The sequence below is a fragment of the Patella vulgata genome, chromosome 7 (assembly GCF_932274485.2).
Source record: "Patella vulgata chromosome 7, xgPatVulg1.2, whole genome shotgun sequence".
NCBI lineage: Eukaryota > Metazoa > Mollusca > Gastropoda > Patellidae > Patella > Patella vulgata.
The window spans coordinates 8,585,141-8,610,791 of NC_065885.2; the positions used below are offsets into that span (position 1 = coordinate 8,585,141).

At 36.1% G+C, this 25,651-nt stretch overlaps 1 protein-coding gene across 1 annotated transcript in view; it reads left to right on the top strand.

Moving 5' to 3' along the window:
* The first annotated feature begins 3,060 nt into the window (after positions 1–3,060).
* The window catches only part of LOC126828094 (ectopic P granules protein 5 homolog), a 51,118-nt gene continuing 28,527 nt past the window's right edge, over positions 3,061–25,651 (top strand). The window contains exons 1-21 of the mRNA XM_056102378.1: positions 3,061–3,145; positions 5,048–6,559; positions 7,849–8,016; positions 8,634–8,794; positions 9,575–9,657; positions 10,864–11,003; positions 11,257–11,459; positions 11,805–11,904; positions 12,911–13,031; positions 13,476–13,632; positions 15,098–15,238; positions 16,597–16,751; positions 18,459–18,610; positions 19,621–19,761; positions 19,935–20,099; positions 20,787–20,906; positions 21,294–21,538; positions 22,705–22,845; positions 23,657–23,777; positions 24,386–24,483; positions 25,350–25,446. Coding sequence (XP_055958353.1) covers positions 3,107–3,145; positions 5,048–6,559; positions 7,849–8,016; positions 8,634–8,794; positions 9,575–9,657; positions 10,864–11,003; positions 11,257–11,459; positions 11,805–11,904; positions 12,911–13,031; positions 13,476–13,632; positions 15,098–15,238; positions 16,597–16,751; positions 18,459–18,610; positions 19,621–19,761; positions 19,935–20,099; positions 20,787–20,906; positions 21,294–21,538; positions 22,705–22,845; positions 23,657–23,777; positions 24,386–24,483; positions 25,350–25,446 — 4,260 coding nt within the window. The 5' untranslated portion in view covers positions 3,061–3,106. The remainder of the gene's footprint in view (positions 3,146–5,047; positions 6,560–7,848; positions 8,017–8,633; positions 8,795–9,574; positions 9,658–10,863; positions 11,004–11,256; positions 11,460–11,804; positions 11,905–12,910; positions 13,032–13,475; positions 13,633–15,097; positions 15,239–16,596; positions 16,752–18,458; positions 18,611–19,620; positions 19,762–19,934; positions 20,100–20,786; positions 20,907–21,293; positions 21,539–22,704; positions 22,846–23,656; positions 23,778–24,385; positions 24,484–25,349; positions 25,447–25,651) is intronic.

Below are 25,651 nucleotides of genomic sequence, written 5' to 3' on the forward strand. Positions count from 1 at the left end.
AGGGGGGGGGGCGAAATGACGAACTTTGTGTTATGGTTTTGAGTTTTTGCGCCCCTTGAGTTTTTGCACCCATAGCAAATGGAAAAGATCACGCGGTTTCAATGCGATTTTCAACATTATATAATCATAATCATAATGCTCAACCAGTGTGAAACATATACCGTGGGTCAGATATACTACAGATAGACTCTAGCATATTCCACACAGCCCAATATTACCCGGTTGCACAGGGAGGGACTACATCACACCCACTTCCCCGCACACACATATAAATATTATTTTTGGGGGTCCGGGCGAGATCTGGTTCCTCACGCAAAATCATGGGTCACCATGGGTCTATGTCAAATTAGTTCAGTACCGTATCTCGGTAATTGAAGCTAGTCAAGACATTTTATAGTTAGATTTAGCAATTTCGGCATCCGCCTTAAGTGTTGCATCGAGGAGGTGGTGGGTGCATGGTGTCAATAGTGCTTTGAATTGTGACAAGTCGTTTATAGTAGAGCAGCATGCTTTTATAGATGTCGAGCTGGAGTGGAAACAAGCCTACTTCAGCTAGACACCATATATACTATTCAAAAAAAGTAGGGGATATTTGATTTTTAAGTGTTATTAAAGTCACCTAATGAAACTGACGAAGAAACAAATGACAAAATGAAATGAAGTTCACATTCATCGATTTATTCCAAATGATCGTTAGACTAAGTAAGGCACAGACTGACCATTATAAGGGTAAAATGATACCCGGGGTCAAACAGCAAAGTTACCACAGCATCACAACCAAGTCAGTAACGGGTAAATCCTCCTCTGTTTGCCAAACAAGCATTGATCCGACGTGGCATACTCCTAATGAGACGTCTAAGGTCATTTTGGTCCAGATTGTCCCATTCCTGTTGCAACGCAGCAGCAAGTTCTTGGACATTGGCAGGACGTTGTTGACGTTGACGTAACCTCTGTCCAAGCATGTCCCAGACATGCTCGATGGGGGAGAGGTCGGGACTCAGTGCTGGCCAAGGTAATGTGGTGATGTTCTGTTGTTGGAGGTAACCTGTAAAGATCCTGGCCCTGTGACATCTTGCGTTGTCATCCTGGAAGATGAAACGGCGGCCATGACGTCGTGCGAACGGCACAACATGGACTGCCAAGATGTTGTCCCGGTAGTACTGGCCTGTAACACGCCCTGCAACAACATGTAAAGCCGTTCTTCCAGCAACAGTGATGCCTCCCCACACCATAACAGAACCACCCCCAAATCGATCATGTCTGATGACGTTAACGTCTTGGAAGCGCTCGTTTCGACCAAAAAATCAACAGTGAACCTTGACTCATCTGAAAACATCACATTGCTCCAGCGTCGATTATCCCAGTGTTGACGATCCCTACACCAACGACGTCTTGCCTGAATGTGATGATCTCTCAAACAAGGGTTTACGCGAGGACGTCGGGCGCGGAGGTGACCCCTATGCAGTCGATTCCGAATCGTCTGGCCACTCACTCTCACACCAGTGTCTGTTTGAAGACGAGCGCTGATCTGATTTGCTGTGATGACACGATTTCTCAAGGCCAAGGTACGGATAAATCGATCCTGGGCTTGAGTTGTCGCCCTTGGTCGACCTGAGCGTGGTCTGTCCTGTACAGATTGTGTATCACGGTATCTGGACCATAGCCTGCTTATGACAGACTGAGAAACATTCATCGTCCGCGCCACAACCGCCTGTGTTGTGCCGATATGTAGCATGCCAAGGGCACGTAACCTTTCATTTTGGGCAAGCCGACGCATATCAAAATTTGTTTTCTGGTCACTAAAACAATTAAACTGATGTTTCCACCCTGGAATTCAATGCCACAATGACTGTAACATTCAAAGTCAGAGTCGTGCAAATCTTGGGTTGGACCCCCATGATGATCCCAAGCATCACCTGCATTCCATGCGGTAGCTATTGGTGCGTTTGGGCGTCACATGTAACTGGAAATGTTTCTTCTGTTAGGTTCTATAGTGACTTTTTTTCGTAGTCATTTGCATATTTTAGTATTATGCCCCCAAAATCAAATATCCCCTACTTTTTTTGAATAGTATATTAGTGGTTCTTGGTGGTTGTGATAATATAGATTTACATGCATTTGTGGTGAGTTTATTGTGCTCAACTTTGCTCCATTTAGACATATATGTTTTGCTATATATAGGCCTAGGCTACAAGTTCACTCCCCCATATCTCGCTCCCAAAGATACTAATCGGTTTCACAACCGCAGCGTAGGGACGTCACTTGATGACCAGAGTATAGACCAACTTTACTCCAGTGATTCTCAACCAGTGTGCCACGACACACAGGTGTGCCGCGAGATCTTCGAAAGTGTGCCGCGAAATTTTGAACGGCACACTAAGAAAATGCGAAAAACCACGTGATCCCAATTGAGTATTCACTGGTGTTTATGGATGTGTTTTTCTTTATTTAGTTTTGAGTCTTTCTATGTGTCTATGACTAATCTCTGTCTAGTTGTATGTCGTCTAGGCCTGCCATGTTTTTATTTTGCAAAATTCAAATATTTTTCATATTCAGCCAGGTGTGCCGCTATTTTTTCATGTGTTCCAAGGTGTGCCGTTGGCAAAAAAAAAGGGTTGAGAACCACTGCCTTAAACGGAACCAAATCCGTTTAACTTTGTTTACAAGATTCGAAACAGTTATAGTTTGAAGGATGAGTTTTGCATATCTTGATACCCACTCCCAGCTGGTCGACACAAGACTGTAGGCTACAACTAGTACAACTTCAAGTTTGAAATCGCGGAAAAAGTTTTTGTTAGGAATGGTTTTCTTTAGCTTAGGGTTGTTGATAAACAGCATAATTTTAGATTTGTCTGAAGGTTCATGTTATGATATTTGCTGATTTAACGGTTAGACTCCATGGTTACAGGCCCATATTCAGAAAAGAATTAATAGTTGTACTCTACAATTGAAGGGAGATAACTCCATTTATGAAATGTCTTGATAATCTAGTCTGTTTTAAAATCCATCGGAGTTATCAATATATTATGTACTTTTGTTTACAGTAGATGGCGCTGATCTATGAACCAAGTCATATGACCAATCGTAATCAAAACAAAAAGAAAGAATGGCAGAGGCTGTCCGAGAAAAACCCCGAAAAACAAAGGTATACATGCCTAAGTTTCTCAGCACTGTCTGTGCGATTGTTAGAGGATATGCCAGTGTTCTTGTTTAACGAATAATTGTTGCAATCAAAAACCATATTTAGCAGAAACCCGCTGTCAAAATTATTGCTAAATCGAAAGTAGAACAAAAAATGCGTTTTACTTTTCTCTCGAGTTGAAATGAAAGATTTTGATAATTGCCCCCGGTCTATCTTCAATATGCAAAGAAATAAACGACATTTAACTAAATCGAATAATGATGCTTGAGCTGACAATCATGATAATATGTCCTCTCAATTAAATTGTGGAAATTCAAATATCCTAGACTTGACTTTTCCAAATCCATGATCCATGTCCAAGGTGATACAAAGAGAGAGAGAGAAATGGAGTTTAAGGTCCACTCGACACAAACTAGGTCATGGTACAATTTTATTTCAATAATTCGCTTGCGCGTAGGGGTCTTTAGCAGTGGGAGGATACCGGAGGACCCAGAGAAAACCCATGAGGTTGGACAGGCGACCCTACTCCTTGTCACGTACAACCGGGGATTTGAAACCACGCCAGTTGACTCAATGACAGACAGAATGGTACAGCGCAGCGTGCACGTGCTAACCATTCGGCCATCCCCCCCCTCCTAGGTGATACACCAGAGTTAGTTATGGTTTGTCTTTTCATCGCTGAGGACTGCCGACTACCACAGATTCCTTTTAATGGACTATCAATGACAGCCAATTGTTCACAAATACAAGACATTGTTATAACAATTCAGAATATATAGTGACTATAAAATATACACAAAGATAACATTTTTCAACCTTTTATTTCCATATAATATAAGACTGCCGATTCCTTTTAATTGACGGTCGCCGACCCCAAGCATTTTAACATGATTCAGAAAATGGACTATTTTATTTGCACAAACATAAAATCTTAAATATTTTTGATTTCTGCCACATATTTCTAATATTTTAGGCTATGAGTTGTTAACATTATTCATACAACATCACATTATTAGAAATTCAGTTTGTGAACTGAAATTGCGGTGAAAAGACACACTTACTATATGGTTATAAAACCTAAAAATTCCACGATTGATTCTGTTGTTATAAAGGGCGAAAACAACATACACTTCACAAAAAATTATCCCACTCAGATGACCATGAACCATTAAACCTCTTCTGTGTGCTTGCATGATGACCACACTGATCAGCAGTGAATATTTGCTAGGCCGCTACAATCACTGATATAAGGATCACATCGATGCGGCTTAATGAGCCACAAATATTAACTTTTTTCTCTTACAAATTAAATTCTAAAACATTTTTGTTATGTAATAGAAAAATAAATTTTAGACGTTTGAAGTAGTTGTAGGTAAAAATTAATTCTTATTTATGTATAGAGTAAATGGGTATTAAAATGAGTAAAAGGCATCATTCTGCCCGAACCAGTAACATCTTATGTAAACAATGTTTCTGTTTTTACTGTAATTTCTAATCAGTTGTGTTTGGCTAAATATGCGAAGAGTCAAAATTGAATGGCAGTCTTTGGCATCTGGTTACATTGGTAGTATTCTTCTGTGAGGTATGGCTAGCCTCGTTCATCAAGTATGATTCGTGTTCCAATTTTAAAATTTTCATTGTGTCTTAAATATTGGATATCAGAAGCCCATCTTTTCACCGTAAAATAACAACATCATTGTTGTGCGTGACAAGGAGTAGAGTCGTCTGTCCAACCTTGTGGGTTTTCTCCGGGGTCCTCCAGTTTCCTCGTACTGCTAAAGATCCCTACGCACAAGCGAATTATTGAAATAAAATTGAACTGCATGTTAGTCCCGAAATGACCCAGTTTGTGTCAAGTGGATGTTAATCCCCATTTTTCTCTGATTCTCATCGTTTCCATTTTAGGTGAAGACTAAACCCAAGATCAAACATGTTGCAGAGCTGCCGATTGTATCTTCTTCCACAGTGGCTCCATCTGTTGCAGAGCTGCCGATCGTATCTTCTTCCACAGTGGCTCCATCTGTCACGGAAGACAGTGGAAATATCAAAACTTCACAGATCACCGAAAAAGACAAAGAAGAAAGGACAGTGGAAACAGTGACAATAAAACCAGAGAGTGATATTAAAGATCAGCCTCAGGATGTAGAACAAGGGGACAGCAAAGAAGAAGGGGCTGGTTTAGACACGGGACAAAAGACGGAAAAAAATGAAAATAAACTTGTCACTTCCGATAAACTTGTAGAAAATATCTTAGATGTAGAAAAGTTAGAAACTAATATAGTTAATAACGATTTAGAAAATCATAATACGGAAAACATTCCATTTAGAAATGATGAAATCCAATCAAATATTGAGACTGATATCAAAACTTGCGACCGGGGTAATGCAAATAAAACAGTGGAAACTGTGGAGAAAGCAAACGTTGAAAATACCTCAGGTCTGTTATCAGACATGGCTGCAGCAGGTGATAAAATTGAAACATCAGAATTCGGTGGACTCAGTTCTGAAACTGTTACAGCATTTCCAGACTTATCTAGTTCTAATATTCCTGTACAACCTGAATTAAACATTTATCCAGATATAAATAAATTAGGTATAGTAGATTATACAGTAGAGGACGTATTACGGGTAAGCGAACAAGAGAATACGTTGCTCAGTGAAACTCAAGAATTATCAGAGACAATCACATCAAACGACTTTCGTGTGAATCTAGAAATTGAAGCAAACACAAATGTTGAAAGGCTTTACGAAAACACGATAAACACAACAGATACAGCTGAAGTACCAGTATGTGAAAATGAGGCTGTAACCATGACAACTGATGTACTGATATCTGAAAATGAGGCTGTTGCCATGACAACCGATGTACTGGTAGCTGAAGATGAGGTCGTGACCATGACAACTGAAGAACAATCACAACCAGCTGTACAAGCAGATGAGCAAAATGTTTCTGTTCCAGAAAGCAACATGAAAACTGTTACGGAACCAGAAAATATTGTCGAACAAACCAGAGAGCCATCCAAAAATATTTCTGGAAATATTGTCGCTAGTGCGAAACCAAATTATTTGAATCAAGTATCCGTAGATTCTAATGTTTCGTCGCAATATGAGATCCTTACAGAAACAGACTTTGAAGGCACTTCGACTGAAGAAGGTCAAGTAACGTGTCCTAAAGAAATAGCACAAGACGAATCGCCACTTGACGTTAATCTGGAAGAGGAAGAATATGTATTTCCCACGTCAGCTGAAGAAGAGGCCAGATTAAAGTCTGTACGTGAAGCTATGGAGGCCAGGCGTATTCATTTCATCCACGAAGTTGGTTCTTGTTTTAAACCAATGACGTTTGAGCAGTTACAACAGTTGTATTACAATCCCCAGTTGATACAGAGTACAGCTTTTATAGACCAGTTTGTCATGGTAAGTATATTTATAGACCAGGTTGTCATGGTAGGTATATTTATAGACTAGGTTATCATGGTAGGTATATTTATAGACCAGGTTGTCATGGTAAATATATTTGTAGACCAGGTTGTCATGGTAGGTATATTTATATATAGTATAGACCAGATTGTCATGGTAAGTATATTTGTAGACCAGGTTGTCCTGGTAAGTACATTCTTTGATTTAAATTCTCTATTTATATCGCAATACAGTGTTTAATAAAGTTTATCTCTAGTCTTACATGTTCGTCTTGTGCTGATTTTGGTAATCTTTCTGTTTGTTAAGTCGAGTTTCAATTTTGACAAAGGCTGATTTTCTGCTCCCCCCAAAAAAAGAATACATCAAAAGATTCAATCACATTGACAGTTTCTGTCCCCCAAGTCAACAACATCCCTTCGTATTAATTGGGGGTGTCATGGTAGCTGACTGAGTTTGGCACTAGCTCAGTCAACAAGCCAGTGCCACCAGAAAGAATTGGGTAAAATCCTTTGATGGGTCTATTTTTAATCCAAGTCAGGAGATTTTGTTTGCTAATGTTCGGTTTCCACTGTGGTGCGACGTTACGATCGGATTGTCCCTATTGATAGTCCACGATCACATGCGTGCAGATACGTTTTGATACGATCAACATGATCGCTGCGACTGACCTCAATATATGATAAGACCTGATAGGCTGACCACGATTACTCCACGATTAAAACCATGATTTCAATCGTATCGCGAATCAAGGATAGCGGAAACCTAGCAATAATCAATTTGGGTAAATTTTATCATGAAAAATTATATTGTTAAATAAATGAAAACGACAATCAGCAGCTTGTAAGGAAAAGGATTCAAAATGTTGATTTATATTGTTTTCCAACATGGTTTCCCGTTGTCAGTGATGCAAGACGGAGGGCCTGACAAGGACAGCTGTCTAGTCATTCGGATGGGATAAAAAAAAAAGAGGTCCTGTGTATACATTAGTATGCACATAAAAGATCCCTTGGCAGCTGGAATTCGATATAAGAATAGGCCATAGTGCTGCTGCCCTGGCAAAATTTCCCTCATAGCACACTGTATGGTGTATGCCCATCTTCATTAGCCCAGTCGGAGCAGAACAGTAGAACGTTAAACCCCATTTCATTTCATTTTCATTTCATTTTGTAAGGAAGGGGATTCAAAATGTCGATTTATATAAGTTTTGTCGAAGGTACATGACACAGCTGAGACTACTAGGTATTTTAATGATAAAAGTTCTTCAAATAATTTGTTGTTAATTTCAGAATGAAGGTAAAAAGGAGAGCCATCCATTCCATGAGATATTGTTGAATTATTTTCGTGCTCGTAAAAATTTATTGAGTGCAGAAGAGAATGTGAAGTTATTACAGAATGAATACAGTCAGTTACAGGAAGATATGTGGATTTTAACATCTCATACTGTCATAGCTCAGGTATGTAGTGTCATATAGATCAGGTAGCATACTGTCATATAGATCAGGTAGCATACTGTCATATATAGCTCAGGTATATATTGTCATATATAGCTCAGGTACATTGTGTCATAGCTTAAGTAGCATTAGCATAGTGTCATATATAGCTCAGGTATATAGTGTCATATATAGCTCAGGTAGCATACTGTCATAGCTCAGGTATGTTGTGTCATATAGATCAGGTAGCATACTGTCATACATGTATATAGCTCAGGTATATAGTGTCATAGCTCAGGTAGCATAGTGTCATAGCTCAGGTACATGTATATATGTGGTATCTTCAGCCAGGATTTGCAAGATATTGTTTTTTAATTTTGAATTACATAAATAAGTCTATAGGTCTTAATCCAGTCCTGAATTTATGGCTTGTAATTATTACTTGACTGGATGGGTTTTATGGCCGAATGGTTAACGTGTGCGCAGTGTATCATAAGGTCTATCATTGAGTCCCCCGCTGGACCCTTAAATTTGAATCCTTGTATCACAATGTCTCTACATCTCATAAGGGAAGAATGTGTAAATAAATAAAACATATAAATCATTCTATAAAACTACCGTATTTTATTGTATTTGTTCAGGGAATGTGTGGTGATAAAGCGAGAGTGTCGACAGTACATTCATATCAACAAGGTGAACTATGTAAAGAATCTTTAAACAACATGTCAACAACACTACAAACAATACGAGATGAAATTATAGAAAAAATATCACTCTTTGCTTATTCTGCTCAATTATCAAGGTAAGGGTTTGTCATAATATTTCAACGCCTGCGTCCTGGAAACGAATAACCCATGGAAAATCTCGACCCTCGTGCTCATCTGAGCAGACGGTGTAAGAAAATGAAGACATAGTTCTGTTCATGATTCAATATTGAATAGGGAGCCATGGCAAGTAAGCGGAGCAGAACAGTAGGACGTTAAACCACATTTCATTTCATTTCAATATTAAATAACCAACATTTATTTTATTATTTTCAATCAGTGGTGTCGTTAAACCCACCCCCATCCAGTTCTGTGTGTTATTTGTTTGAATGCAAGTGTGGACATTTTGCGACGGTCTCTAATGAATGGCAAGTCACATGACAAGTCACATTGTTAAACACTCAAATAAAAAATGAAAAGAAATGGGGTTTAACGTCCTGCTGTTCTGCTCCAACTAGGCTAATCAAGACGGGCATATGCCATACAGTGTGCTATGAGGGAAATTTTGCCCCGACAGCGGCACCATAGCCTACTCTTAGGCTGGTTGAAGGTTTGTGCATCTAGAAAAACCATGGTAGTTTTGCTTTATATTGAAAACGTTAAATTGATGGCAGTGTTCGCAAAGTCTTCTAATTGAAAAAATTATGTAGATATTTTGTTTACAGTCATCAGTCAAATGAATCTTCACTTTCATCAAAAGATTGATCAGTATTTGGTTTATGATCCTGATATCCACTGAAACAGATCATAGAACAATCATTGAAATATAAAATTTTTAGTCCTGCTCCTTTAAATAAAAACGTTAAATTTTATTTCAGGTTACAAGTGGAGTCGTACTTATACAACTTATTTTTGACGTGTCCAGCGTTACGAGATATTCCTAAAAATGCTCCTGTACAAGGTTTGTATATGACTTTTATATGGGTTATATTTTATGATACAATGTAGATATTTATCTTGAATTAAAAAACTTAAAATTCTGCATTACTCATTAACAAATATTTTTGGACAAATATTCCTATTATAGATTCCTATTGCCCTATAATAACACAATCTGATTAAAACACAGATCCTATTTCGTTTTGTTTTTTATAGTTCAGAATTTCGTTTTACTTGTCTTCACAGCACTAGGATCTGGAAGAGTTGTTATATAAGCCACATTCTGGTTAATGTGAGGGATTAGAAAATGAAACGGTCTGTTACGGCTAGTTCTTGGCGTGCGATGCACGGAACTGTGGGTAAAGCACTAGAAACGTCAACGCTGGTTGATTAATCAATGTCTGAGGTCATAGTGTCAAAAGCCGCTTGTAAGACCTCTGATGCGATGTCCCGCTAAAACCGAATGAAATGGGGTTTAACGTCTTACTGTTCTGCTCCTAACCTGGACTAATGAAGACGGGCATACGCCATACAGTGTGCTATGAGGGAAATTTTGCCCGGGCAAGGGCGCTACAGCCTACTCTTATATCGAATTCCAACTGCCAAGGGATCTTTTACGTGCACACCAATGTGTACACGGGACCTTGGTTTTTCGTCCCATCTGAACGACTAGACAGCTGTCCTTGTCAGGCCCTCCATCCCCCACTACAACCGGTCAGATCTTCATGTAGTGTAGGCCATCGAAAGTATAAAAAAACCGAAACGAAATATAGATCTGTATTCTAATCAGATTGATAATAACACAATGAGACTTTAAAGGGACAATAACACTCTTGCTGGCTTGAAAGCTCCAGAAAATAAATAATATCTCTATCTAAGTACTAGATGGTTAAGTGTCCTACCTGTTGTGTAAATTATCCATTACATCCTATTTTACTTGTCCAGAGGGTTCGAAAATATTTTTAAATCGAAGTTTCATTTGAAAAGGTTTACGTTAGACGTTTCAAACCATTATGTTGAATTTTTCAAAATTTTTAAATAGGGTGTGTTAAGATGAAATTTGTATCATCAATTAATTGAAATATTCTAAAATAGTACAATTTGTTGACCAGAATAAAGATTGGGACATTTTATTCAGTTACAACAAGAGTGGTATTGAGCCTTTAACTGAAACACCTAAATTATTTATAAAAATTTCAATTTTATACCATGTTTATTTTGTTTTCAGCCCACACCCGACATAAATTACAACTTGTTCACCAGATTAACAGATTGAAAGATTGTATTTCTGTTCTCTTCGCTTTCCACAGACGACCGTGTCGTGATCAGGAATTCACCAAAAATATCAGAAAATGGACAGACATATTGGTAATTTTTATAAATCCTTTTAATGCATGGGTTACAGATTAATTGCAGTAAAGCAAACAGAAAAATTGTTTTTTATTATGCGCCCTCCACATCTAGAGTTGATTATGGTCTGGATAAGTTAATAAATGTCTAATTAATAATTTAGATAACATTTCAGGCCTAAAGAAAGACCCACAATGAGCTCTTGCATAATGTTTGTTTAAATATAATGGTGCAAAAATTATAAGCAATGTAGAGATTTTTTTGTTTTCAGGTAGGTGTCTTATTGCGAGTGGCAACGTTTGAAGATCATTGTTTTATATTGAATCATATTTTACGATGTCCAGGTGGCGCTGGTCAATGGGCATCTAAGTTAATACAGATACCAGTCCCGACTACAGCTAATGAAGGGATGTTCGGAGGCCCTGTTTTAGATCATGTGGTCGTTTGTTTGGCAACAGTTTTACTTCCACCGAAGTAAGTACATCTTCTTAGACCTAAATTCAAAAATGTTTGTGAGAGAGGAGAGAGATAAATATTGGATTTAATATTGAATAGGTCAGTTAGGGACTAACACATGGTCTATTTTATGTCAATAATTTGATTGAGGAGCTTTTTTAGCAGTGGAAAAACCCGAAAAATACTAATGTTGTTAGGTGGGCATGGGATCATACCCACAACCTACATAGATAACAGATGTTATGATCTACGGTGACCGTTAGACCACATGTTGGGATATTTTATCATCTTTGAGTTATTGAATTTAAAACTATATCATTTTAATTGTTGGATCTTTCAAATCATCTGTTTATGTATATTTAGAGGCAGAGAAGAATTTATGTGTCACATGAGAATATCTCAAAGTCCAGAAAGTTTAAATCAAGATGCTACGTGGATTCTGGTAGATTCGGATGGAGAAGAGGTATGTCTATTATATTATTTTTACCTCACTTGCAAGTGGACATGATAATTGATCTGTGATTGATCCGATGATAATTGATCTGTGATTGATCTGATGATAATTGATCTGTGATTGAACTGATGATAATTGATCTGTGATTGATCTGATGATAATTGATCTTGGGCTGACCCGATGATAACTGATCTGTGATTGATCTGATAATGATTGATCAGTGACTGATCCGTTGAGATCAGATGATGTTTGATCTGATGATGACTGATATGTGATTGATACAATGATGATTGATCTGTAACTGATCTGAGATCGAATGATAATTGATCTGTGACTGATCTGATGATCTTGTGAAGGAGGGTTGTCCTTTCAGATTTTGTCATTTTAACAAGTTAACAATTTGTTTTCCTGTCTGAATAATGTTAATTTTGTTATTGTTTTATTTTGAGAGGTCCAGAGAAATATTTAGTTATGTTATATTTTGTTGTTTAATTTTGCAAACTCCAGAGAAACATTTAGTAATGTTATGTTTTCAGGATGAAGATCCTGTTTATACCTGCTTATATTTAGTAATGTTATATTTTCAGGATGAAGACCCTGGTAATGCCTGTGATATTTAGTAATGTTATATTTTCAGGATGAAGACCCTGTTAATGGCTGGTGATATTTAGTAATATTATATTTTTGGGATGAAGACCCTGGTTATATTTAGTAATGTTGTATTTTCAGGATGAAGACCCTGTTTATGCCTGGTTATATTTAGTAATGTTATATTTTCAGGATGAAGACCCTGTTAATGGCCGGTGATATTTAGTAATATTATATTTTTGGGATGAAGACCCTGGTTATATTTAGTAATGTTGTATTTTCAGGATGAAGACCCTGTTAATACCTGGTTATATTTAGTAATGTTATATTTTCAGGATGAAGACCCTGTTAATGGCTGGTGATATTTAGTAATATTATATTTTTGGGATGAAGACCCTGGTTATATTTAGTAATGTTATATTTTCAGGATGAAGACCCTGTTAATGCCTGGTTATATTTACATGAGAATGATATTGTTGCAATATTAAAACAATTTCCTATTTCTGCTGTTTTCTCACATATATTGATGGTTAAAACAGATACTATTGGTAAGTTTGACAACACTGTTCTCCTTAAAAGAGATGAAGTCCCAGTTTTCATTTTCTTTTGAATGTATGCAAATCATATGTAGAAGTGTGAAAAAATAGATTGTTTAGTTCGTATGAAAGTTTCAGTTCAAAATATTCAGACGTTTATAGGGATTACATATACATATTTCCTTAAAAAGAGCATAAACCTCTAGAATTAAAGAAGAGTTAACCAGTTTTATTTTATTATAATATATCTGGATTGTTTCCCTTCAGTATTTTTGAGTGAACGTCTCATAAGCTTTGTCTGTTACATCAAACGAAGATCACGCCATCCACAAAGCCCTGTTTTATATGGTGATAATTTGTCACTATCCAGACTCTGTTTTCTGTGAAGATATGATTTATTTCAGGTTGTGTATTCTGTGATATTTATTGTAGTAACGGATGTGTTGTTTATTTCAGGTTCTGTATTCTACGATATAAGTCATACGAATGAAAGTGTGATGTTGAAGATATTTGCGTTCTGTACGTGTTGGATAGATTTATTAGGTCGTGGTTTACAGACGTACAGTATGGCGAGATATCGGCAACTCAATAAACGCATCGGCAAGATGATTAGGTAATAATTTACAACTTACATAAAAAATCCAGAAATCAATTTGGGGATACTCGATTTAACGTTCTGGAATTAAATTCTCTCAATTCCCAAAATAGTGTCAATCGAGTGAAAGGGAGAATTTCGTAGTACAATGCATGTGCTGACTGCATATTAAAAATATCTAAACCAATCATGACAGCTGAAATATATTTGTTACTTAAAATACGTCCGGATTCTACTCACACCACCTCAGCTGTCGGGACTGGCAGAACTGTGACATGGCTGAATTCCATGTCACTTGATTACAATCCTGACTGACAATTGAGCACCCCCTTTCCACATTTTACTGAAGGCTATTTGCACCATTCTTCACTCAAAGAAAAATATATGCCACACTAATATACAGTCCATACTCAATACAACTACAGATTTTCGGTCCATACATAATTAGTTGTTTTATATAAAATTCCATTGCTTCAAAAATATTAAAATCGACTAATCAATTAAATTTTCCATTACTATATAGATTTCATGACGTCATCTTTTCCTCTCTTAGAATATCAGTTTATTATATTGCACTTTAAAATGTTTTCAACACCAATCAATAATGGGACGAAAAACCGAGGTTCCGTGTACACAATGGTGTGCAAAAACCCTCGACGGTTGGAAATCAATATTAGAGTAAGCCTTAGGCAAAATTTTTCTCAAAGCTCATCTTCATTAGCCCAGTTAGAGCAAAACAGTAGGACGTTAAACCCCGTTATAATTCATTTAATTTCTTTTGTGCACATTAAAGATCCCTTGGCAGTTGTAATTCGATATAAGATTAGGCCATAGTGACGCTGTCCGGGCAAAATGTCCCTCATAGCACACTGTATGCCGTATGCGCCCGTCTTCATTAGCCCAGTTAGAGCAGAACAGTAGGACGTTAAACCCCATTATATAATTCCTTGCATTTAATTCTAAGGCATCCTTCTTATAAATCAATTAAATAAAAATACACAGCCAAGCCGGAGCTGAATAGTAGGACGTTAAACCCCATTGCATTTTATTTTAATATCATCAGGGTATTCTATATTTTAATATCATCAGGGTATTCTATTTTTTAATATCATCAGAGTATTTTATATTTTAATATCACCAGGGTATTCTATATTTTGATATCACCAGGGTATTCTATATTTTGATATCACCAGGGTATTCTATATTTTAATATCATCAGGGTATTTTATATTTTAATATCATCAGGGTATTCTATATTTTAATATCATCAGGGTATTCTATATTTTAATATAATCAGGATATTCTATATTTTAATATCATCAGGGTATTCTATATTTTAATATAATCAGGATATTCTATATTTTAATATCATCAGGGTATTCTATATTTTAATATATTTTAATGTAATCAGGGTATTCTATATTTTAATGTAATCAGGGTATTATATATTTTAATATCATCAGGGTATTCTATATTTTTGTAGAGAGACGGTGGCGATTGTATCTAATCATTGGGAGAATTATAAAACGAGTTTACTACAACCACGATCTGTAGCAGACGGACTTCAGGCCGAGTTTGATCAGTTCTTTATGAGAGCTACTTACTGTATACTTACAGCTCAAAAGTAAGTTTATTTATTCAACCAATCATAATGCTCCTTACAAACAAATAATATCTTCTCTTATACTCAATGCTCTGATTGAACAGAACTTATATTTAGTATTTATGAAGTAGCTGGATGGATTCTCCTGCATATTAAACTTAATTTTTTACAGTTTAGAACTGGAAGTTGAAGGAAAATTCCATTTTTATCATAACAATAGTGTGACCTCCCAAGAGACCAGCACTAATTCTATTCCCCTAATATAACAGGATGACTTGTCCTAGAGACCAACACTAATTCTGTTTCCCTAATCAAACAGTACCACTTGCCCTAGAGACCAGCAATATGACTTGTTATAGAGACCAACAGTATAACCATTTCTAAATACCAGTAGTGTGACTTGTTGTAGAGACCGTTAGTATGACCTGTCTTAGAGACCAACAGTATAACCTCGTTCAAGAGACCAACAGTATGATATTAATGAGTACATATTTCTCCTCTCTCTCTCTCCCTAGTTGTGCTGATGATGTGTTAATGTGAGTAGTTTATGTGTCACTCATAATTTGTATTTTTTGAGTTGTTAGAAGACAGAAGATTTTATTTATGTTTGTTTATTTTTTTGTTTTAAATGAATTAAACATTTCTGGTTATTTTGTGTTGTGAATAATAACATAGATTGACACCGCTGTATTCTATTGACGAATAATCAGAGATATTTTACGTTTCTGTTCAAGTTAGCCATACAATAATTATAGTATATTTCATTTATACCTCTTACCTTTAGTTCAAATTTTGTCCTTTTCTGTTATTTATTTATCAACTTTAGAGAATTTGTATTTTATTTTAATTGTTTTTGATGTTATTGGTCAATGAAATGAAATGAAATGGGGTTTAACATCCTACTGCTCTGCTCCGAACTGGGTTAATAAAGACGGCCATAAGCCATACAGCGTGCTATGAGGGAAATTTTGCCTGGACAGCGGCACTACGGTCTAGTCTTATATAGAATTCCAACTGTCAAGGAATCTTTTACGTGCACGCCAATCTGTACACGGGACCTCGGTTTTTCGTCACATCAGAACGACTAGACAACCGTCCTTGTCAGGCCCTCGTATTGCATCACTGACAAGGCGGAACTACGCCGGAAAATCTGTATGAACTTTCTTGGCCAACGTAGGGATCGAACACCCGACCTCCGGGCTATTGAGCCAGCGTCTTACCCACTTAGCCACTGTGATCCCCTACATTTAGATGAATTATTGAACAGACGATATTGTGGTATATGGTCCTACGCTGATTATACTGTTAACTCTTTTGACTGCTGGATTCCTGTAGAAATGGGAGTCCTATATCTAAAACTTCATATTATTTAATTTCAGGTTGGGTTCGTGGCAGTTTATGGCCAACATGCCTTTTACTTGTGTATCTTCTAACAGTATGTGGCAGTTACTATGGATACTACATCAAGGTCAAGGTCAGGAACTAGATCTCGATTCGATGCCAACCGTTGAGAAATGTAAAGAGTATTTAAAAGGTTGGTCTTGATTTGTTTGAAAGATTAATCTGAAAGCCCCACGTTACACAGATGGTCGTACACCTTCTTTGTGTTATAATGTTGTTTTCAATGTCAATCCCATCTTCATTAGCCTAGTCAGTGCAGACAAATAGGACATAAAAACACAAATTATTTGTCAATTTAAATCAACATTGATGTTGTGATCTTACTGGGAAATGATGGGCTTCTGATATCCAATATTTAAGACAAAATAAACATTTTACCATTGGTACACGTATCGTGTATCATAATGCATTTCAGCGCCATTTGTAACAAGGGTCTCGAAGAACGAGGCTAGACAAATTCCTCAAGTTGTGTCAGATAGTGACGACATATTCTTACCTGGAGAGCATCTGAAATAAATACTATTGGTGTAGACTGGAATAACCAGACGCTAGAGATTGCCATTCGATTGAAACTTCTGACGTATTTAGCTGAACATAACTGATTAGAAATTACAGTAAAAATAGAAACGATTCTATGTAAATCAGTTTATATACATTCTTATTACATTATTATGTGTGTTGCGACCCATTTGTGTCAATTTCTAGGTCCCAAATGTTACCGATTTAGGTCCTTTAATATGTTTTACAAAAGTCATCCTGCTATTGCTACAGAAAAAATTGTATAGATAAGACGGGTGACGGGGCAGTAATTTTGATCTGCTCTATTGTAAAACAATGTTGTTTTTCTGTTTGGACATTAGAAGCATAGGAGGAAGGGTATTGTCATTAATGATCAGGCCTGGAAATAATGGTTTTAGATGTTCCTGACAAAATGTCAGGCAGTTATGAAATAGTACCTGACATTTTCAACTTAGTGTCGGACATTTATTAATAATATCAATAGAAAAGATAAATCTGTGCCGGACAAAATAACAGGCACCATAGGTTTTGTGGCTGACAAAGCCTGAAACTGTGCCTGACATTGTCTGTGACAGGTGCCTTATTTCCAGGCTTGTTAAAGATACATTATGGGAGATTTTTATAGAGAATTGGCCATTCTTGCTATAACAGTTCAAAAGTAGATGATGAAAGAAGAATATATTGAAAATTTCAGTCAAATTACTTTATTCTGAACATAGTTATCATCGTTGTAATATTTGACTAGAAATGGTAGTGAAATGTGCCTTCGCCTTTGCCGATCGTTTGATTGACAGGCGTTAACTCCACCTACATATCTCGATTATCAAGTAAAGTTTTCAATGGCATGCGGAAACGCTCTACAGCGGCCTCGCTAAGTACACTCTATCATTTAGCCTCGATCTAACTGACGTATTCTCATCAGGATGCACCATATTTGAATTAATTGATAAGTGAAATCCTATTTAAATCCGAGCTGTAGCCGAGCCATCCGTGGGTCTACAGAGTCGATTTTGGGCTTGTAGTTTAAATAAAAATCTAATTTATAATTTCTATAACATCTGAAGCCTAAATTAAGACTTGCAATAGACAGATTTTGCTCTTGCATAATGTATGTTTAATGATAATATGTAATTATATGGTACTTAATTATATGGTACTTAATTATGTGAGGTGACTTGTCACAACCACAAATAAATTTATTGCTAATTTTTTTTTATCTAAGAAATTTTGACATCTGGTTGGCTTCCCCTCATCCTGTTTTTTATTTATTGATACCAAGTTACTAAACATCTGGTATTATTTTCATTGTTTTTATTTTTAGATCCCAACAGTAGAAATCAGCTGGTGGATAATTTATTGACGCTTCAATCATCTGAAACAATTTATCTTCTCACAACGTTTGCTAACATGGCGGAAAGTCGACCAACAACAGAAATAGATTTTATAGAGAGTATAACAGTCGAGGTCTTTCAGGTACTTTATTTCAGTCTTCGCTTAACACCTATGGCAAGGTTTGGAGGCATTTGTGTGGAACTTTTCACCACAAGAGTTCCACAAGATATTGGATTTCTGAAAATAAGAGTTCCACAAGATATTGGATTTCTGAAAATAAATACATTCGGCAAGATTTTCGACTTCAAATAATTCTGATACAGTGTTTTGGGTCTGTGGTGTTTTTCACCACAAGAGTTCCACAAGATAATGGACTTTGGAAAAATGTCTTCTCAGACCTCTCTATATGCTTGTGTGGTACTGCAATGTCTATCGCTGAATCCTGATAATTTTAAGCTGACCTGAACAGGAATCCTGGGTAAATTGTGCCATATAAATGACTTACTTATTTATTATTTCTTTTTTTATTTTTAATCGAACAGTTGTTTTGGATGAAATTTTGAAATTAATGATACACATTTAAAAATTTTGAAACATATAGTCCATAAAAATGATGGCTGTGAAGAGGGTTTGAAAGGAATATGTTTGGAATGAATAATTACGGTTTGAAATATTATTCAACGAGTGGGATAGTGTTTATAAGGTTTATAAGATCCCACTTTAGGTGTTGACCGAGGTATCACAGTGAAGTTGTGAATAACAGTGATATCTATTGTAATATTCATTGAATGTCCAGTTTAAAGCTGACTGATTGATTTTGATGAGTGTCCAGTTTACAAGTATTTAATTTCTCAATCACTGTTAAAAAATTAATCATTAGGCCTTATACATCAATAATCAATTGGGTTGTTTATTTTTAACAGTGATCGATAAATTAAACACTTGTAAATTGGACACTCATTATCAAAACTGAATCGCCAACTTTAAACTGGACGCAAATATACAAATTATATGAATTTTGGTGATTTTAAACGATTTTTACGACCTACTTAACAAAGATTTGATATTAAACGAATGGGAAAGAAATTAGTGCTAGATGTACAAGATTAAATGATATCTGGGTTACAGTGATAGTTGTTGATTTTTTTCAGATTGCCTATGTTTGTGATCATACACGTGAATTTTGTTCTAAAGTTGGTAGAGAATTATTATCAGGAATCTTAGAGAAACATCCATATACTTTCTCTGTTCTACTGCAATCAGTTCGTAAAAATATGAAACAGAGTGGATCAGTAAGTTTTCATTATTCTTCTTTAAAATCAGTCATATAGTTGAATCTAGAAATGAAAGAAAACTAGTTTTTAACTGGACAATTTTCAGTTCCCTTCTCTGAATAACCTGTAACAAGACTATAAATTTGACATAGTATCTTTATGGATTTAAATTTGATTATTGTTGTTTTCAGATGGCGGTATATTTATTTCGTGAGTTGCCACTACATCAGAGTCGTCCCACGGATCCTGATATGTTGGTCATCAGACAGTGGTTATTACAGTGTGAGTTAACCTCGCGTGAAAATCAACTCGCTCGACATATTCTTTCAAATCTTAACTGGGATGTCAGTCCACAGGTAAGTGTCTAGCTGTGTGTGTGTTTCTTCATATGACTAAAAAAAAATCCTTGCAAATTATTGAAATAAAATGACTTGATTAGTCAGAAAATGATTTGATTAGTCAAAAAATGACCTGATTTGTCAAAAATGACTTGATTAGTCAAAAAATGACTTGATTAGTGTAAAGGGGATGTTAAACCAAATTTATCATACAATAAATAGGGATCATCCACCTTATTATTAGCAGAGTTGTAGTTCTTGGATAAAATTCTCTAAATTTGCTTCAAAAAGAGAACAAATCTTTGGTAAGCCAATCAACAGTTTGTCTGAATAATACTGTTAGATTATTAACATCAGTTTGCCAGAATAGGTTGACGACTTGAGATATTATATTATTGTACCATGATTGGTAGTGGTCAGGGGGGTTGAAAAGCCGAATGGTTAGCACGTGCACGCTGTATCATAAGGTCTGTCAATCATTGAGTCAACTGGCGTGGTTTGGATTCCGCAGTTGTTTGTGACAAGGAATAGGTTTGCCTGTCCGACCTCATGGGTTTTCCCCGGGTCCTCCAGTTTCCTCCCACTGCTAAGGACCCTTACGCTGGTTGCTCTCTTATCTGACACTATAGTATGATTGCCTTCCACAGAAGGTACATACCATGTTTGAATAATGATGTATTAATGTCAAGGTTGTTTATATTACAGCATGGTATGATATTACCGCTACGTATACACAGACAGGTGGCACTACTGATCGTCGAAGCTTATCGTAAATATATCAGTAATCGTAACTATAGTTTACTTATAGCAGAAGGAATCAGACAGGTACGTGTACTGAATTATATCGTTTGTCAGCTTTAAACTGGACAGAAGTACAAATTAAACGATTTATGGTGATTTTAAACAGTTTTTACAAATTTTTTAAACAAAGATTGGATATTAAACGAATGTGAAAGAAATTTGTGCTAGATACACAAGATTAAATGATACCTGGATTACAGTGTAGAGCCCTATAATAAGATGACCCTCTGATAAGGACGACCCTCTGATAGAGACCTGTAATAAGGATGACCACCTGACAGATCCCTATAATAAGGATGACCGCCTGATAGATCCCTGTAATCAGGACGACCTGCTGATATTGCCCTGCAATAAGGATGATCCTCTGATATTGCCCTGTAATACATCTGTATAAATATTTTGATATTTTAGGTAGCATCAGTAGTTCGACAGAATGTAACGATTGAACAACAGTTGAGTAACTGGACCTGGGATCTGGCACTCAGACTCAAATTACACTTCCATAGTATTACAGTAGATAATCACGGATTGGCTAGTGATTTTCAACCGTGTCATTTAGATGAAGATGATTGGCTGTTACCGATCGTGAAAGGAATAAAAGAAAAGAATCCATTATCATGTTATCTTGGTTTACTCATGTCCAGTAAAACACACAGGTAAGAAATGAAAATGAAATAAAATGGGGTTTACCGTACTACTATTCTGCTCCGACTGGGATAATGAAGACAGGCATATGCCATACAGTGTGCTTTAAGAGAAATTTTGCCCGGGTAGCAGCACTATGGCCTACTCTTATATCGAATTCCAACCGCCAAGGGATTTTTTATGTGTATGGCAATGTATACATGGGACCTCAGTTTTCCGTCCCATCCAAAAGGACTAGACAGCTGTCCTTGTCAGGCCCCCCATCCTGCACCACTGACAAGGGGAAACCATGTCGGAAATTCACAATGAACTTTCTCGGCCAATGCAGGGATTGATCACCCGGCCCCCAGGCTAGCGAGCTAGCGTCTTAGCCACCGTGTCTCCCCACACAGGCAAGATGACATATACATACAGGTAGCGAGACAGAAGTGGAAGGAAACTGGAAGATCTGAAGGAAACCCACAAGGTTGGACAGGCATCACTACTTCTCGTCATGTACACCCGGGGAATCGAAAACCAAGGCAGTTGACTCAATGACAGACCTTATGATATAATGAGCACGTGCTAACCATTCGGCCATCCAACCCCACCCATTAAATAAAGGTGTACTACTTTAGTAGGGTGATTGTTATATGACCTTGTATTCTTTTAGTGTACGATATCAGAATATGTTATGGTGTTTGCAGATCATTATTTTCATTTGTCAACTAAATGAAATATATAATTTATTCATTATCTATTATTTGTCTGATTTTGGAAGAAAAATAACTAATTTCGCCAAGAGTTTTAACAAATAGGACAGATTTAAGAATACGGTACTCTTACAAAACGTTCAAATAAAGGTGTTCTAAAATCTTTTATTGCTATTTTGATCTTTTGTGTCAATAGATAGTATATTTATAGACTCATTTTTGTGAAAATCTCAATGTCGATCAAAATCAATATTTTCACTTATTTTGTCTCTAGTCCAAAATTAGATTTTGCATATTCCGACTCACTTTGATATACGCGGTCACATATATTGTAATATATCCTTGAGTTTAGCATAAAATATTGGAAAATGTTTATTTTTTTATTTATTGAAATAAAATATGTAATTTTTTTTTATGAATTATCTATCTTGATTGATTTTTGAAAATATATGCATCGTAATTGTTGCTTTTTCTTTATATTTTAGTGCAAGGGAGTTTGTTGAAAAGGGACTTGATATTCTGGGCTCTCTAGTCACTGCTAACCAGTTCACTGCTGTAATACACATATTAAACTGTGTTTGTCCTTATTTTCTATCCAGTCCAGCTTATTTAACAGATAATGAAAGGTTTGTACAGAGGATAATATTTCAAACCTTGTGCTAATAAATAACAAATGGCTAAAACCAGTGGCTTTATTCTGTACGTCGTGGTTTGGAATGAAATTCTACTTATCTTTATGAAACTTTCTACTACACAACAACCTATAGTTGTGCCTTTTGCTAATTAGTATCCTCGTCAAACGTCGCTTAGTATTAAACTCAGTACTTGTGTATCCATAAAATTGTCTCGTATTTAAAGGACAATATTGGTGTCAGCCATTATCACATATGTGATAGAACTGGTTACACATGCTCCAAATATAATTTTAACACAGAGATCATTGCTACAATAGATGCGTAATGAACATTTGAAGAAACGGAAGTGATGAAAGCAAAAGGAAAACACAAGTTATCCTTCTATATAACTGTCTGATAGTAACGAGCGATAACAGATCCAATTATTTCTGTGTTAAAACTATATTTGGATCGTGTTTAAACAGTTCTATCACATAAATTATCTGATAATGGCTGACACCAATATTGTCCTTTAATAACTTTTATGTTTCCATGGAAATAAATCAGGAAGTGGGATGAGTCTCCTTTTTACAGTTTGTCAGAAGCTGTTGTTAATTTGAACCTGAAGACATTTTAGGTTTTAGTTTTGAAATATTTTCACATTTATGGCTTGTATTGATTTAAATGGTGATGATAGATTGTTAGCCGTGAAACATTGTGTCTTGCGGAGCTAAGCCTAAAAGTTTTGTTCATATTGATGATGCTTGATAAATATTGATATGATATAGATACATAATATAATATTTATTTTATATTTGAGCAGATTTATAAAGATTTTACAGTCAACTATCTGGGCTGATGAAACGTTATATAAAATGGCGAAATCTGTGATAACGTCTGATTTCCCTGGCAACATAACGATACAGTTTATTACCATGATACAGGTAATTTTGTATGTTATACAGAGTTGGGGACAGATTCTAGGGTGGGGTTAGGTTGTAGGGTAGGTTGGGGGAGGGGAGAAGACAGGTTGTAGGGCTGGGTGAAGGTTGAGGGTGGTGGCAAGGACACAGATTGTATGGTAGAGTAAGGGGTGAGAACAGGTTTTTGGATGGGATAGGAGAGGGAAGGAGACTTGTTTGAAGGGTGGGGTGGGGGAGAAATCAGGTTGAAGTGAAGGGTGGGACAAAGAGAACACAGGTTTAGTGTGGGGTGAATGGACAGGTGAAAATTAGGTGCTAAACATAATATGCATTATTACTATTATTATATTTCACGTTTTGTGGATTTGGCTCTGAATAAATAGACATATCATTATTATTATTATATTAGTAGAATAATATGATTATTTTTGACTGTATTAATAGAATGATATGATTATATTTGTCTGTAGAATGATATTATATTTGACTGTAGAATGATATGATTATATTTGACTGTAGAATGATATGATTATATTTGACTGTATTAGTAGAATATGATTATATTTGACTGTAGAATGATATGATTATATTTGACTGTATGATAAGATTATATTTGACTGTATTTATAGAATGAAGTAAGTAAAAAGAGAGAATTATTTCAATCTCAGCTAGTTATATTATTCTGGGTTCGAGGTGTAACTAGAATCAATAGATGGTATCAGGACAGGTGAGTTATATTTTATATAGGTAAACAATTATGTTACATTTTATCAATGTCCTATATTCTATCCAGATTATCGCCCTTATTGTTTGACCTTCTCACTCATGATGTTAACTGACAGACTATGTAACACTGTTAGTGATAACAGAGATCAGTTTCTTAAATATAGGATTTATTTACATCGGGAACAGAATATGAAACAGCTGCATAAATACAACAGGAACATGAATCAAACAGGAACTAAAACACTCCAGGAACATAAACAATAAAACATAAACACATAAACACAGTACATGACTATATTATAACCATTCCCCTCTTCTGCCAATGCAGCAGCTGAACTCCGGTGAGTCCATATGCTTGCCTCTGCTTGTCTCTGCTCGTCACTGCTCCTCTCGTCTCTTTTACTGTCAGTAAACTCGTGGTTATATAGCATCCAACAACAGCTGGAGTTCAATGCATCTAAATAATCGTTCGTATTATATAAGATAGAAAACTTGATGAAAGTTATGGAGCACAACTATCGCCATTCAAGAAGCAACCACTGTCAAGAATGGTTGCGTTATTTCTGTTACGTCTTTGTTATAAATCGTAATCTTTTTATCATTTTGAGTGAAGCCTGTACAGTGGACAGCACACTTACACCTTGCCCACAAATTCATTCACTTGATTTGATATTGGTTGTTTATTTCTTGCAATGTCTATCTAGGTTGTGTATTGATTTTGTTTTGTGTGTAGTGCGGTTCTGGAGACACTTGAGATAAATGTCAACAGTCTGTCCTGTTTTTCCCTCTATTATAACTATGTTTGCTATATTAAAATATAATAATATTCTGGTTGTGAGATTATTTTTGTATTTATTTTGTTTCCAGAAATTGTTGTTATATATTGAACAAGTTGATTGAGGTAGCCTTCACACTCGAAGGTTTAATACCTCAAGTAGAGGCCATCTTTCAAGATTGCTTTATGGTAAGTAAACAGATTATATTTCTCTGTTGAAATTGATGAATACGTTACGAGAATTTCCGTAAATTTGAATACATGGAAGTTCATATGGCTTTAGTCAGTTTGATTGTTTGGTTTTTATGTTGGGGGAGCCACGATGGCTAAGTGAGTAAGGTGCTGGCTCACCAACCTGAAGGTTGCGGGTTTGCTCCCAGCGTTGGCCGATCAA